The sequence below is a fragment of the Perca flavescens genome, chromosome 2 (genome assembly GCF_004354835.1).
Source record: "Perca flavescens isolate YP-PL-M2 chromosome 2, PFLA_1.0, whole genome shotgun sequence".
Taxonomy (NCBI): Eukaryota; Metazoa; Chordata; class Actinopteri; order Perciformes; family Percidae; genus Perca; species Perca flavescens.
The window spans coordinates 1,260,563-1,277,095 of NC_041332.1; the positions used below are offsets into that span (position 1 = coordinate 1,260,563).

The window sequence follows — 16,533 nt, forward strand, 5'->3', positions numbered from 1 at the left end:
ATATATACTACATATAAATAGAGTCATAACCCAAACACAATGTTTATTACAGAGTGTATTATCAGCAACCAACACACACGTCATTACAAGACACCAAGAGACAGACTCCAATACGGATTCAACATTTAAACAGGAGTAGTACAAGGAGGCAGTTTAACAGAGTATATATACACATAGATAATATAAAGTCATGAAAATATGAAAACCATGCAGTAATGGATAATACCTGAAAGAAAGATCACACATCAGTATGACAGAAATATATGAAGTTCGTAACGTTTTTATCACTTTTTTCAAAGCTGTTGATGCATGTTGTATTTCGAAGCATTTGTCTCTGATTTAATTTGATTTAATTCCGACATTTCAGTCCCTAATATACACGTTTTTGTCACTTGTTTAGATAATAATGTATTTATTTATTTAAGTTTGTGTTTCCGGCCAATCAGCATCTAGATCTACTTCTGCGTAGGAACGAGCTCTTCGATGTTGCCGCCGCCCTCCAGCCTCATCTCCATGGCGATAAGCAGTTTGACCCCATCCAGCACCAGCTGGGTCAGAGCCACCTCGCTCAGGCCGAAGGTCGCCGCATTGCTCACAGCGTACAGTGCCGGGGATTCTGGGAAATAAAAACGCAGGTTGGAAACTAGAGATGATACAACCCCCCCTCCCCTCCCCCAAATATTTAGAAGAGGTACATATGTCCCTCCTGCAAAAATTTGGAACAACCTACTCCCCAAAAAAGGAACACAGACACATGTGCGCACACACACATACACACACACATGCACGCACACACACATGCATACGCACACACGCACTATTTAGCAGAGGCTCTGTCCGGAGCTTAGCACCGCCCAAGACTATTGTGATTGGTTTAAAGAAATGCCAATAAACCATCCAGGAATGCTGTGTGGACTATAGCTATGACAGCTGATACCTGTGGTGTCCATGCAGATCCTCAGCCTCTTCAGGACGTCCTGCAGCCGGTTGTGTTGGGGGAGGTGTTGCAGTCTGAGGTGGACTCTGATCCTCAGCCCCGTCCCCACGTCGGCCGGAGAGCTGCTCACCCAGCCCAGCTGCTGCTTCCAGGTGAACGGGTGTCGGAGCTCGCGGTAAAACCCGCCCAGCTGCAAACACACGGAGAGACAAACAGTCAAAGACTCAAAGCTCCCCTCTAACCCCACCCACAGGAGAGTTCTCCGTCCTCATATCTAAACCAGAGATGGTAACGGTGGCGGTTTTAACCATGTGGTTAACGTTGTGAAACGGTCCCAGTTTGGTTAGGGTTTAGACACCAGAACTACTGAGCTAAGTTGATAAAAAGATGGAGGTTTGGGTTCAAATCAGACGTGACTTGACTTCCGTTGACGTGAAGCCTGACATCACTGACCTTCTGCAGGTTGACGTAGAGGCGTTTAAACGCCTCTGTGATGTTTGCGTCATCCCGTGTGGACACCAGTCTGAGGTGGTCCTCCATGTTGATCCAGACCACCAGGCCGCCATCGGTACTCGCCCTGCAGCGGGGAATCACGGGACATTACACTTTAGACAGGATTCATCTAACCAATGAGGTTCCCGATAGGATTCCCATTCTGAACCAGTGACCAGTGAGGCTGTGGAGGATCTCCAGTCGTGTTTGGACTCTACTGACTGGGATGTGTTCAGGACTACTACCAACAGTCTGGATGAGTACACAGAGGCTATGACGTCATACATCAGCTTCTGTGAGGACTGCTGTGTTCCATCGTGCACCAGGGTCAGTTACAACGACGACAAATCCTGGTTCACAGCCAAACTCAGAAGGTTAAGGCTGACTACGGAAGACGGGTTCAGGAGTGGGGACAAAGACAGATTTAAGGAGTCAAAGTACAAGTTTAGCAAGGCGGTGAAGGAGGCTAAACTAGTGTACTCTGGAAAGTTCCAACGTCAGTTCTCAGCTAACGACTCCGCAACTGTCTGGAAAGGACTTAGGCAGATCACCACCTATAAGCCTAAGGGACGATTATCGGCCATGGGACAGTCTGGCGAGGTCAGTGACGCGAATCTGTTCGGTGTGTCCCGTGCCGTCGTCCGTCTGGGGGCTGTCGGCGTTCACTTTGGCCGACCTGACATGTTCGGTCGGCGGCAGGGCCGTCGGGGACTCACCCGGAAATGACGAGCGGAATGAGGTGACTAGAGTCTCTCAAAATCTGACGAAAATCTTCTAAACTGACCTTTGTTGAGCTGAAATGAAGACAGATTCAGCAACTGCATGGCCTATTTCTCTCTTAAAATGTTTCCAGAAACATGTTTCAGTGAACTATTTTAGTACAATATGAGATCGTATTCTGAACGAGCCGCCATGACAGTCTGGCTCCGAATTTCCGGAGAAAACAAACCCATGTGACGTGTTCGTCCAATCAGCTGCCGGTTTTCATTTCTTGGGCGACAATACAGATTAGCGCCGCCTGCTCGTCTTTTTGGTGTGTTCTGTGGCAGTTTTTTGGACCTCGGGGACGAGACTGATCATATCGACGGGGTTTTCTGTCAATGGTCGGCCGTCAGCTATACAGTACAGGCCAAAAGTTTGGACACACCTTCTCATTCAATGCGTTTCCTTTTTATTTTCATGACTATTTACATTGTAGATTCTCACTGAAGGCATCAAAACTATGAATGAACACATATGGAATTATGTACTTAACAAAAAAGTGTGAAATAACTGAAAACATGTCTTATATTTTAGATTCTTCAAAGTAGCCACCCTTTGCTTTTTTATTAATAAGGGAACAAATTTCACTAATTAATGACAAGGCACACCTGTGAGGTAAAACCATTTCAGGTGACTACCTCATGAAGCTCATTGAGAGAACACCAAGGGTTTGCAGAGTTATCAAAAAAAGCAAAGGGTGGCTACTTTGAAGAATCTAAAATATAAGACATGTTTTCAGTACAGAATCTACAATGTAAATAGTCATGAAAATAAAGGAAACGCATTGAATGAGAAGGTGTGTCCAAACTTTTGGCCTGTACTGTATGTGTCTACACCTTAAAACCCCCCACTCCTTCGACACCTAGCCAATGACCTGAATGTATTCTACTGTCGATTTGAAAGACTAAAGGTCAGTCCTGACACCATCCCCCACAACACCTCCCTACATCTACAGCCACTGTGCATCACTTCCACCTCCCTCACCTCAGCAGGGTCCTGCCCCCCCCCCACCAACTCCCCCCAATGCCCTTCTTAAAGGCCTCCACCTCCACCCCCCCACCCACCTCAGTGACGACTCTCTCCATCCACGAGAGGGACGTCAACAGACTCTTCAGGAGACCGAACCCCAGGAAAGCTGCTGGACCGGATGTCGTCTCCCCATCCAGCTTGAAGCACTGCACTGACCAGCTATCTCCAGTGTTCAGACATTTTTAACACCTCACTGGAGACATGCCACGTGTCAGCCTGCTTCAGTCAAGTCAAGTCAGCTTTATTGTCAGATGTGCTATACATACATGACATACGGCACCAATGAAATTTCAGTTCTCTCGGACCCCCGGTGCAAAAATTTAATTAAAAAAATCTCACAATCAAGGCACTTGAGTATTTAAAATAAATAGCATAAATAAAAAGTATTTAAAATATTTAAACAAAACAAAAATTCACAATTAATAAAAAAAAAAAAAAAAATAATTCAAGACCTCAACCATCATCCCTGTCCCCAAGAAGCCAAGGACCACAGGACTTAACGACTTCAGACCCGTTGCCCTGACCTCTGTGGTTATGAAGTCCTTTGAGCTCCTTGTGCTTTCACACCTCAAAGCCGTCACCGACCCCCTCCTGGACCCCCCGCAGTTTGCCTACAGAGCTTACAGGTCTGTAGGCGATGCAGTAAACCTGGCCCTCCACTACATCTTCCGGCACCTGGACTCCACAGGAACCTACGCCAGGATCCTGTTTGTGGACTTCAGCTCTGCCTTCAACACCATCATCCCGCCTCTGCTCCAGGAGAAGCTCTCCCTGCTTGGTGTGCCTGACTCCACCTGCAGGTGGATCACTGACTTCCTGTCGGACAAGAAGCAGCATGTGAAGCTGGGGAAACACGTCTCCGACTCACAGACCATCAGCACCGGATCCCCTCAGGGCTGTGTTCTTTCTCCTCGGCTCTTCTCCCTGTACACCAACAGCTGCACCTCCAGTCACCAGTCTGTCAAGCTTCTGAAGTTCACACGACACCTCCCTCATCGGACTCATCTGTGATGGAGACGAGTCCGCTTATAGGTCGGAGGCTGACCACCTGGTGAAGTGGTGCAAGCAAAACAATCTAGAGCTCAACGCTCTAAAGACGGTGGAGATGGTTGTGGTCCGTCTGTGGCTCCACAATAGTCACTGTGGAGTCTTTCCGCTTCCTGGGAACTATCATCTCCCAAGACCTCAAGTGGGAGCTGAACATCAGCTCCCTCGTCAAGAAAGCACAACAGAGGATGTACTTCCTGCGGCAGCTGAAGAAATTCAACCTGCCAAAGACAATGATGGTGCATCGAGTCCATCTTCACATCCTCCATCACCATCTGGTACGCCACTGCCGAGGACAAGGGCAGACTGCAGCGTGTCATTCGGTCTGCAGAGAAGGTGATTGGCTGCAATCTGCCGCCGCTCCAGGACCTTTACGCCACCAGGACTCTGAAGCGTGCTGGAAAGATTGTGGCTGACCCCTCCCACCCCGGACACAAACTCTTTGAGCCACTCCCCTCTGGCAGGAGGCTGAGGTCCATCAGAACCAAAACTCTCCACCTGGCTCCTTATGCCACTGTTCTCTCTCTGCTGTAATGCTCTTTGCTCTTTATTCATTTTTTTTATTTCTATCTTTATTTTTAATTTAATTTAATACATACTGTGTACATATAATTATATTGTTTATACCTATACTTATATTGTTTAATATTCCATTTAGAGAACAACACCAAAACAAATTCCTTGTATGTGTTAAAAAAACGTACTTGGCAATAAATCCCATTCTGATTCTGAAACATCACAGAGGCAGACTGGTTTAGGGCGTTTTCCAAGAGCATAACTTTGGGTACAACATTTGGGGGGTTGAGATCTCCACTTTTGAAGTCTAGAGGCCGTTTTACAGTCACTGCATCCGAGCTTGGAGACACCGACCCTACACCGTTGATTTAACACACACACACACGCATAAATCACACTTGAGTGAATCCCTGGTCTCTCAGCTTCCACGTACTGGGAGACCAGACCACTACTGGGAGGAAACCAGACTGACCAGACGGCCCTGGCATCGGGCCAGTCCCGGGCCACGCCGATACGCAGCTGGGAGGCAGACGGAGAGTTCAGGTTCAGCTCCCTCTGCTGCTCCGGGCTCAGATCCTGCAGTAAGAGGAGTCGCCCCGGCAACGCCTCCTCCTCCTCCAGCCGCTGCAGAGCTGAGAGCAGACAGGACACATGGGGGGGAAGCATCAAAGAACGCCAAGAAAAGCGATGCATAATGTTTAAAAAAAAAAAGTATAAAGTGTCGAGAAGAGAAGTCTGTTTCTATAGAAGTCTATAAGAAAATGAGCTGACTTCTCTCTTGATTTATGACCTCAGTAAACATTTTCATAACGAGTTTATGGTCTCAATCGCTAGTTTCAAGTCTTCTTCAACACAGCGTGATGTTCATTAAATCTCCTCAGAAAGCCAGACATGCAGTTACCTTTCCTGGCCAGCGTGAGGAGCTGTCGGCGCTCTCCTCGGCTGCAGTGTGTCGAGAAGCAGAAGTCTTCAACGCCTCGAACTACACTCACCTCACAGCGTACAGCGTATGACCTGTCCAAGTCATCGCCCCCCTACACACACACACACACACACACACACACACACACACACACACACACACACAAATACATCTCTGTGTTTCCAGCTCTCAACAAATAAGTTGTTAAGCACCAGAAGTCATTTTCTACCTGAAAGTAGCTCAATGTTTTCGAGTCATAACACACAAAGAAGATGAATCTGCAGGCGTCATGTAACCGTCCTGATGTCCTCAGGTCCAATTTGACCCATTCTCAAAAAGTTTCTATATTAGAAATTTGGGTTTTCTTTCAACCAAATTGTCAAAGGAACTAGCATGGATGGTTATATACAACCATTACTCTTCACAGGTAAAATAAATGATAATTTCATTGAATTTTATAGCATTTGAAGAAGAAAAAAATGACAAAAGAACAATAAACAAAAATGTTGGACATTTTTTTTTCAAAAACGCTGGAGGGAAAATCAACAAAAACGTCAGAAATAGTGACTAACAACCTGGGAAAAAAATCAACAAAAACATTGGGAATAGTGACCAAAAATAGTGTTGAAAAAGAACAACAAAAGGATGAAAAAAAAAGTTTTCATTTAAAATTTTGACCCAGAAAAAGTAAAGTTGGTTATTGGTCGAAGGGAAGACAACACAAGTGTTAAATCAGAATGAGGGATATGTTAAAGTATGTAGTCCTTAAACGTAATAAACATATATATACGTACGTGGAATACACACCAGTTACAGTGCATTACTCTTCGTAGCTATGTGTACGAATAGTTCTGACCGGCTACCTTCAGGTTGTCGTGGTTGAAGTCGCTCTCCGGCGTCCGGCTGGTGATCTTGTGTCCGTGATGCGACTCGATAACTCGGTCGAAGAAGTCACAGAACAGGATGTAGGACTCAGCATCGCCCGCGGCACAGCCCACAGAAACCGGACCGGACCAATGACCTTCATACACACACATCACGGTACAGACAGACAGGACCAATGACCTTCATACACAAACCTCACGGTACACAGAAACAGGACCGGACCAATGACCATACACACACATCACGGTACAGACAGACAGGACCAATGACCTTCATACACACAGATAACAGTACAGACAGACAGGACCAATGACCTTCATACACACATCACGGTACAGACAGACAGGACCAATGACCTTCATACACACACATCACGGTACAGACAGACAGACAGTACCAATGACCTTCATACACACACATCACGGTACAGACAGACAGGACCAATGACCTTCATACACAGACATCACGGTACAGACAGGACCAATGACCTTCATACACAGACATCACAGTACAGACAGACAGGACCAATGACCTTCATACACACAGATAACAGTACAGACAGACAGGACCAATGACCTTCATACACACATCACGGTACAGACAGACAGGACCAATGACCTTCATACACACATCACGGTACAGACAGACAGGACCAATGACCTTCATACACACACATCACGGTACAGACAGACAGACAGTACCAATGACCTTCATACACACACATCACGGTACAGACAGACAGGACCAATGACCTTCATACACACACATCACGCTACAGACAGACAGGACCAATGACCTTCATACACACACATCACGGTACAGACAGACAGGACCAATGACCTTCATACACACACATCACGGTACAGACAGACAGGACCAATGACCTTCATACACACACATCACGGTACAGACAGACAGACCGTACCAATGACCTTCATACACACACATCACGGTACAGACAGACAGGACCAATGACCTTCATACACACACATCACGGTACAGACAGAAACAGGACCAGACAAAATATGTTAATCCTCCTGTTGTCTTCGGGTCAAATTTGACCCATATTCAAAATGTTTCTATATCAGAAATTTGGGTCTCTTCCAACCAAATTGTCAAAAAATAACGTGGATGGTACCATACAACCATTACTCTTCACAACAAAAATAAAAGATCAACTCAGTACTTTGAGTGTTTTATTAAATTTAAAAAGAACGTTGATAAGAGTGACAAAAATGTTGGAAATGGCTTTAAAAACGTGGGGAAAAAAAACAAATGTATTAAAAACTTTGGGGGAAAAGTGACAGAAGTGTCGAAAAAGACGACCACGTTTAAAAACAATTTTGACCCAGAAAAATAAAAAGTTGCACGGTCAACGGGAAGACAACACAAGGGTTAAAGGTGCTGTAGGTAGGATTGTGAAGATCCAGGACTTCACCAGACTTTGAACATTGACAACTTCTCAGTCCCTCCCCCCTTTCTGCTAAAGCCCAAAACGGTCTCCTAAGCCCCTCCCCCCACAAGGGAGAATGAATGTGTGTGCATGAGCAGTGATTGGCACGCAGTTAGACACTTTCCCTGGCCCTGATTGGTGCATCTGAACAGGGAGCGGTGGATTTCTAAAATCTCACTCCAGGCTGTAGGTGGAGCCAGAGGAGCTGGATTTATTCTAAATGACCTGCTTCATGTAGTTCTACTGGAACATAGGGTCAGTTTCAGCCGATATGACAGAAAGGTAATTTTAAAAGGCTTACCTACTGCACCTTTAACTTTTTCCAGAGCTTTTTTCCAGACCCATCTAATTAACGCAGGTTAACGCACCAGAAACAGAAAACCAGCCAAAAATATTTCCTTTACATGCATCATCAATAACTGTCTAACTTTATCTAAAATATATCTAAATGTAAACCATACAGTGGCTTCACTGCTGAACCTTAACGGACAGACAGTTTTTGCAGACAATGTTCTAGGGATGCACCGACTCCAGATTTTTGGGGTTCGGCCCAATACCGAATTAATAGCTAGATATGAAAGGGGAGAGGGGGGAAGACATGCAGGAAATTGTCTCAGGTCAGACTCGAACCCTGGACTTTCTGCGTCGAGGTATACACCTCTATATATGTGCACCTGCTCTACCCACTGAGCTAACCCGGCCACACTAAAATAGGACATTTTTTAACAATGATCAACTTAGGAAGAAACACAAAAATCGTCAATAACATATAGTACAGGTCAAAAGTTTGGACACACCTTCTCATTCAAGGCGTTTTCTTTATTTTCATGACTATTTACATTGTAGATTCTCACTGAAGGCATCAGCAGCCATCTCGATTGGGTTCAGGTCCAGTGGTCCACCGGACCTGAACCCAATCAAGATGGTTTGGGGTGAGCTGGACCGCAGAGTGAAGGCAAAAGGGCCAACAAGTGCTAAACATCTCTGGGAACTCCTTCAAGACTGTTGGAACACCATTTCAGGTGACTACCTCTTGAAGCTCATCAAGAGAATGCCAAGAGTGTGCAAAGCAGTAATCAGAGCAAAGGGTGGCTACTTTGAAGAAACTAGAATTTAAGACATGTTTTAAGTTATTTCACACTTTTTTGTTAAGTACATAATTCCATATGTGTTCATTCATAGTTTTGATGCCTTCAGTGAGAATCTACAATGTAAATAGTCATGAAAATAAAGTAAACTCATTGAATGAGAAGGTGTGTCCAAACGTTTGGCCTGTACTGTATTTGAATTTAATCTGACGTTTCTATCGTCTTTGAATGTCGATGACTTTCTTCTATCAGTTGTTTTGGATTTTAATCTTAGGGCAATTCTCTGAGAAGCAGAACCGCACTGACATCACGCTGACATCACCTGGTTCCTCGAGGCCCGGGCGGATGACATCGTCGAAGATGACTCCGCTGTTGGTACAGCGGTGGAACTGCCGGCGGTACATGGCCGGTGTGAGGATCCGTCCCATCCAGGTGTAGTTCCTGCCCAGGTCAGGGAACTCCTCGTCGGGGGAACGTCGGCTCAGGTGGAACTGGGACATGGGGTCAGCTGGGACCAAACTCTGAATCATAGAGGAGACCGGAAGAGCTTTTAGTCCAAACTCTGAATCATAGAGGAGACCAGAAGAGCTTTTAGTCCAAACTCTGAATCATAGAGGAGACCAGAAGAGCTTTTAGTCCAAACTCTGAATCATAGAGGAGACCAGAAGAGCTTTTAGTCCAAACTGTGACTCATAGAGGAGACCGGAAGAGCTTTTAGACCAAACTGTGACTCATAGAGGAGACCAGAAGAGCTTTTAGTCCAGACTCTGAATCATAGAGGAGACCAGAAGATTTTTTAGTCTGACTGATGCCTGTCACCAAAGATTCTCTTTAACTCAAGATAGCACATCACACGCTGCGCCAACGGTATGAAACGGTCCTCACTTCCTTTCTCTAAAGGGACGGGGCCTCGTTTGAACGTTGTGTGGATGGATGAAGAGTTAAATTTGTCTAATTTATTATTATTTTCTTCTGCTAACATTAGATATTTACACAGCTAAAAGACATATTTAGCATCAGCAACATTAGTTCTGTTTGTTCACAAATGTAGCTGACATTTGCTTCTCTGTGATGCCAGATCTGGAGAAAGTTTTTTTTTCCCTCTGAACGGTGTGAAACTGGCTTTGAGTTATGGTTTCTCTTGTTTGGTGGGTGTGTCTCTCATTTAACGCACATAACAGGGTGTTCAACCTACCCCCGTTTCACTTTAAATAAACATGTTGCTATTTTATGTCGTGGCTGAATGTGGCCCCGGATTCTAAACCACCAGTGCTGTTACAGATCTGTACTGGAAACCCAGTTCAGCCATGACAAAACGTTTATTTAAACTGAAATGTTGGAGTGTTACACACCTTGTTGTAGTGATACACACCCTGTTGTGTGTGCAAGGCAAGCGCTCTGGCTTTTTTATTATTACAAGTTTACATACACTTCGCTGCTCATTGGGTAACATCTCTGACACACCCACCAAACGAGAAAACATGCCTCAAGGCCACAGCCAAAACCGCAGCACACAATTTGAGATTTAATGTTCACACATTTTTTTCAGATCCTATCAGCTGACCAATAGACTGTCCTGACTCGAACCATTCAATTTCTAATGCCTAAACCCAACCAATGTCACACATATCAGGTTTCCGCAATGTTAATTGTTCCAGAGACGTCTATTCTGGCGTGTTTTTATCTAGTCACATGGAGTTAATCTTTTGTTTTTGAATGTATCAATAATGATTCACTCGTGCAGAGTTAGACCTCAATGTCACACACTCACTTAGCTCTGAAAAAATCAGGAGATACTTCGGCTGAAGCTGGAAGAATTTACTGCCATTAAACGCAAAGTTGTCTCCCTGAATTAATATCGGTAATACACAGTTTATCGTTAGTGTTAGGTAGCTTTGACGTCATTACTGAGTCAAACTGTTTCAGGGCTTCAAGGTTTTTATTTGTCACTCAACGGTGAAATACTTTGTTTGCTCCTCAAGTACTGTGCTTGTTTATACATATATAAAAGTATATAAAACAAAGATAATATGTGGAAAAAAGAATCAGATATTCATGCTGAATCATAGTGATTACCTCCAAAATCGGCCGATACCTCGACTCCTTAGAAAAGACAACCGGAGCTGCAACAAAGCAAAATGTTTAGGGGGAAATTTCGGTTTTCTTTTTAACCTGAACCCTATTTCCCCAGGCATTGATGTCCAAACTGATGTGAACAAAGCTCTTTGAAACTGGTCCAATACTGAGCGATGAACGCTGTAACCGGCAGCCATGAAACAAGCTGTAGTGTAACCCTACAGGACAAATGTTCAGCATCAGTCGGCATCCATTAAAAGTTCTGTTGTTGCTGCTGACAGACTCAGATTATTATTCTAAGTGTCTGACAACATTATGAAAGGATCCCTACAGAGATAGACCTTTTAGTTAAAGAGTAAGATCCTTTAGTTAGTGGTAATTGTTGGAACAGTGGAAAGATGAACCAAGACGGCTTTTGGTAGTTTTATTTAGTTTCTGTCCACTTTGAATGAAGTGTGTTTTACGTTGATAAAAGTCCTAGACACAAAACATGGGAAAATAGGGTCCAAGTTGAAGGAAAAACAAAGTTACGTGGAGACACTTTTAGCGTATATAGAGCCAGCATATTTCCACATGTAAATGGATGAAATAATAGTACTTTATTAAGCCTACACACCTGATCATATTTGCCTCTCTCTCTGCCCACCAAGAGACAGGTTCCGTCTGAGGTTTCTACTTGTCAAAAGAAGGGTTGGGTATCCTTTGGGTTTTTTCCAATACCGGTGCTAAAACGATACTTTTAAAACGGTGTCGGTACCTAAACGGTGCCTGAACCGATACTTAAAAAAATAGGGTATTTTACAATAACTTTGAATGCACCACGAGGCTTACTAGTTTCCAGTGAATGCACCATCTTTGTTGTTTTTCCAACAAAGGAAGCTGAACACTGCTTAATGTCCCGCTGTAGGTATCCTCTACAGTGAAATACAGACACACGTTACACCGTATAGCTGTTTGATGCTCATCTTGTAAACAGAGACTTTAAGGACAGGAACCACTGAGGTAATGTTTTAATGGAAGATTCATATATATTTAATCCTCCTGTTATTCTCTGGTCAAATCTGACCCATTTTCAAATAGTTTCTGTAATTCTTTCAAACAAATTGTCAAAAAAAATAACATGGATGGTTCCATTCGATGCTATACACAAGTTAAATAAATGATCAGTTCACTACTTTCATTGAATTTGGGTGTTTTGTTAAATGTTATAGCCTTTGAAGAAAAATGTATGAAAGAACGTTGAAAAACATGACAAAAATTTGGAAAATAGCTTTTAAAAACAAATTTAAAAAGTCACAAAAAAAAGCACAGAAAAAATTCACAAAACCATTGGAAAAGGCGACAAAAAAAAACTTGGATAAGAATGACAAAAACAATGGGGAAAGCTTTAAAAACATCAGAAAAATGACAATAATGTCGAAAGAAGTGACAAAAAATGTCAGGAGAAGCTTCAAACATTTTGAAAAAAGTGACAAAAACATCACATTTGAAATTATGACCCAGAAAATGTAAAAGTTGCATGGTTGAAGAGAAGACAAGACAAGGGTTAAAACAACAGATCGAAGGTACCTTAACGGGGAGTTAGTTTACGGAGTGAAAAACTCCAGAGGTGTCAATTAACAAAGTACTTCGTTAACTTACCTAAATTTTGGGTATCTCTACTTTACTGGAGTAATTAATTTACAGCAGACTTTTTATTTCTACTCGTTACATTTAAAAAAAAAAAATAAATAAAAATAGCCTTGTTACTCCTATTTCAGTTCGGCTTGTCATCGTTCAAAAAAACACACAAAAACAAAAACCTATCCAGATAAATTGCACCATCCGGATAGAGTGAATTTGATTGTGGTTGGATGAGAAGGAGGTGGGGTCAGTGTTTGAACTATACTGTGGCCTTTGAGGGAGCCCACTTATTTTCCACTGGGAGGGGGGGTCGTGCGCTTGCAACTTACAATGACTTACAAAGATACATAACAGCTATTGTATGCACTACAGGATTTACCCTATTATACATCATCGACAGGAAAAGATAGGTCAAATAGTAAACAGCCAGCCACAAATAGTCTATAAACAAAGCATCAGGCTGTTTTTGAGATTTCACATGAACAACGGTTAAAGTTACTCAGGCTACCGAAGAATACCAGAACTCCTCCGTTCAATTAGACCTTAGCGACGCACCCCCAGCTTCCATCCTTAACAAACAGCCATGTACTGTATATCGCCTCTTCCAGTCTCTCCACTGCTGGCTGTTCCAATTTAACGGGAGAGAGGAGCAAGAGGGGTTACAATCATCTTCAGCCAGAGAGGACATTATTTCTTCAGCTTCTTCTTGCGTTGCCCCCACCCCGGTGGGAGGTGTGCTAACAGGGCTTGCAGCAGGTGAAATGGTTGTGCTACTAACGTCATCGCTACACAATTTCTTAGTAAAACCAAAATTAATTAAACTGCCTCGTTTTCTTTTTGCCATGACTATATGATGCTTAGACTACTGCAGAATGGATTTCTAGGACTTTGCGTGCCGATTAAGGACCTCCAATGTTTATATTTTCCTACGAATCTTTTAGTTAACGTGTACTAAACATGGGTTGAATTTGCAGGGCAGCGCCACCACGCCTTGATGCTCATGACAAGAATAGCATGTATAGTTATCTTTATTGAAGTGAATTAGGTTTAAATCGCTGTCATGCATGAATGAATGATATTTTTGCAATTTTACACATAACAATCCACAGGGATCACATTACACAAAACTGAAATTGCACGTCAAAATGACACATTGTCAGTATTTTTAGAGACTCCCCAAAATTTCACAAATCACGTTTTCAGGGGAGCCCATGTCTTATTAAGGGAAGCCGAGCTCCCCCTAGCTCCCCCGTAGTTCGCACCCTGGGTGGGGTATAGCACTATAGCCCCTAAGCTATAGGCCTTAGCTTTTTTCCCCCCTTACATTACTTTTACTTTTATACTTCAAGTAGTTTTGAAACCAGTACTTTTACTTGAGTAAAAAGCTTGAGTTGATACTTCAACTTCCACGGAAGTCTTTTTAAACCCTAGTATCTATACTTCTACCTGAGTAATGAATGTGAAAAATACATGGCATGCAGTGAAAACACTCACGTTTGACCTTCCACATGTCGTCAGCGTTACGGCCCGTCAACACAACAAAAGGTCTAACAATAGTTGTGTTGGTCCTGCAGCTCATCCAGCTGCCGTCTGCAGGGGTCTCCGGTTACAGTCCGAACAACAGCAGCCTTTTTATAACAGCACACATCACCGGATAGTCTAGTGCTGCAGATCTCACTCCTGCTTTAGGGACTGTTCGTTATTTATTTAAGGGGCCACCGGAGAAGTTTTGGGATCTTTAGTCAAAATAGACTTGACCCTCCCCAGCAATAAAATTTTCTGTGACCCTCCAAAATGATTTGGAGAAGAAACATGACCCTCCCTGACAATTTATTAGTGATGTTACCCGTGAACCCTCTGCTTTGAGGCACGTATCAAAAACATGAACCAATTTGGAATGAAGCTTTGTATCGGAGCTTGATTCGTTTTGGGATAATCATGTGACCAGTGACGTCTGAAGCTTTGTTTCACACACACACCCACGTCACTGCTTCAAAGTTGAATTCAAAAGCTGCACGAGCAGCGCGCCACGGGGCGCGCCTTACCGGCAATTTCCACTGGATGCGAAACTTCTGCGAAACGGCTCCGGAACGTCGACGGAGTCATCAGGTTTCCATTAAAGTCAGTGTGTGTATTTCCACTGACTGCGGAACGTCTGCGTCCCGACTCCGTCCCAGTTCCGTCAGTCCGCAGCAGATTCGCAGAGCTTCTACTTTTTACAGACGACGAAGAGCTCCGCAGCAATTCAGCACACGGCACATAGTGCGGGACAGGAAGTCGAGCAATAAATTGCACCGTGCTCACGGCGGATCATATTTCCCTGCACTACACCTTGAAAACACGGCACAGAGCTGTTTCCCCTCTACTCCTCTGGATGGAAACAAACTGTTGTTGGTTTTGTGGTTCTATTCTACCTGAATCCACAAGAACTCGTGGGTCCTCGTGACTACAGCTGTCAGTCATGGCCGCAGCCATTCCGCAACAAATCCAGACCTGGTGGGTGTTGACCAGTGACAGACTGGGAACAAAAAACGGCCCTGACATTTTCCACCCTTGGTAATGGGTGGAAATGTGGGGGTTTCGCAGATAGCACTTTTGACGCACGGAAAGAACACGCACTTTTGATAGCCCCAGTGATGGTGAACGTAAATGCCCTATAAACAACTGCACCAAAACATAGACTTATAAAAAAAAAAAAAGAATAAATCATCAGAGCCAGCCGCTCCATAATATAATATTCTGAAGTAGTCAAACTTACTGTACTACACTCCCTCCTGCAGCATTGGTCTCCATCTCTGTTACTTCTATATTCAAATAAAAGATATGCAGGTAGATTTGTTTATTTCAAACCATGCATGTTTACGTTTTTGAACATCTGATCTGAATAAGTAATTTTGCTACAAAACAATACAGACTGATGTAAAAGTTCATGACTGTAGAGGGTAACCATGACTGTGATATTGAGAGACTCATGTGTGGTATAAATACAAATCAGATTACACAACTATAAGTGTTAAGGATTTGGATATGTTTGGCCATCATTTAGCAAAATAACTTTGTTATTGATGCTTGAAAGGGGGCCGAGAGAAATTATATGGGCCGCAGTTTACAATTAAGTGGCCGCATGGCTGTGACAATCATGCGGCTCTCTGATTGGCCGGCCGGCCCAAACGGCCCATGAGGGCCCGCGGCTCCTCTGGCATCTGCCCAAATGCCAGATTACCAGTCCGTCACTGGTGTTGACTGGTAATCTGGCATAGTTTATAGCGAGTTTATTGCAAGTAGCCTAAATTTATAGCGAGTAGAGAGTTTACAAAAGAGAGTTTATAGCACCTTCTGCACTGCCTATCTCACCTATTTGGCTGAGGAGACACAGGCCCAATCCCAAAGTCCGGACTCACAGACTCACAAACTTTGATGCGCGCTCTTGCGAAATTCGTAAGGCTTGTCCCAAATTTCGAATTTCAAAGGGCGTGAGGGTTTGAGTACACACTTACCGAACCCTTTCCGTGAGTCTGCATTGATGCAGACTTCACCAAAGGGAATTACCCACAGTTCAAAGTGTTGTGACATTTACCGCGGAGACCAAAGGGAAATCCGGAAATTACAAAAGGTAAACAACAGCACGACACGCGACCACGGAACAGACCGACCTGGTGTCCAGCTGGTAAAACTAGAGCTTGAAATAAGGTGGAGTCACGCA

General features: G+C 43.8%; 1 protein-coding gene across 1 annotated transcript; it reads right to left on the bottom strand.

Annotated features, from left to right (window-relative positions):
- Positions 1–26: 26 nt before the first annotated feature.
- Positions 27–14,419, bottom strand: zgc:172076. Its single transcript, XM_028565173.1, has 9 exons — positions 14,325–14,419; positions 11,208–11,254; positions 9,454–9,652; positions 6,569–6,726; positions 5,685–5,817; positions 5,256–5,415; positions 1,391–1,514; positions 938–1,127; positions 27–616 (listed from the first exon to the last, which is right to left on the bottom strand). The coding sequence occupies exons 1-9, from the start codon at positions 14,407–14,409 to the stop codon at positions 456–458; spliced, it is 1,257 nt and encodes a 418-aa protein (XP_028420974.1). The 5' UTR covers positions 14,410–14,419; the 3' UTR covers positions 27–455.
- Positions 14,420–16,533: the final 2,114 nt, after the last annotated feature.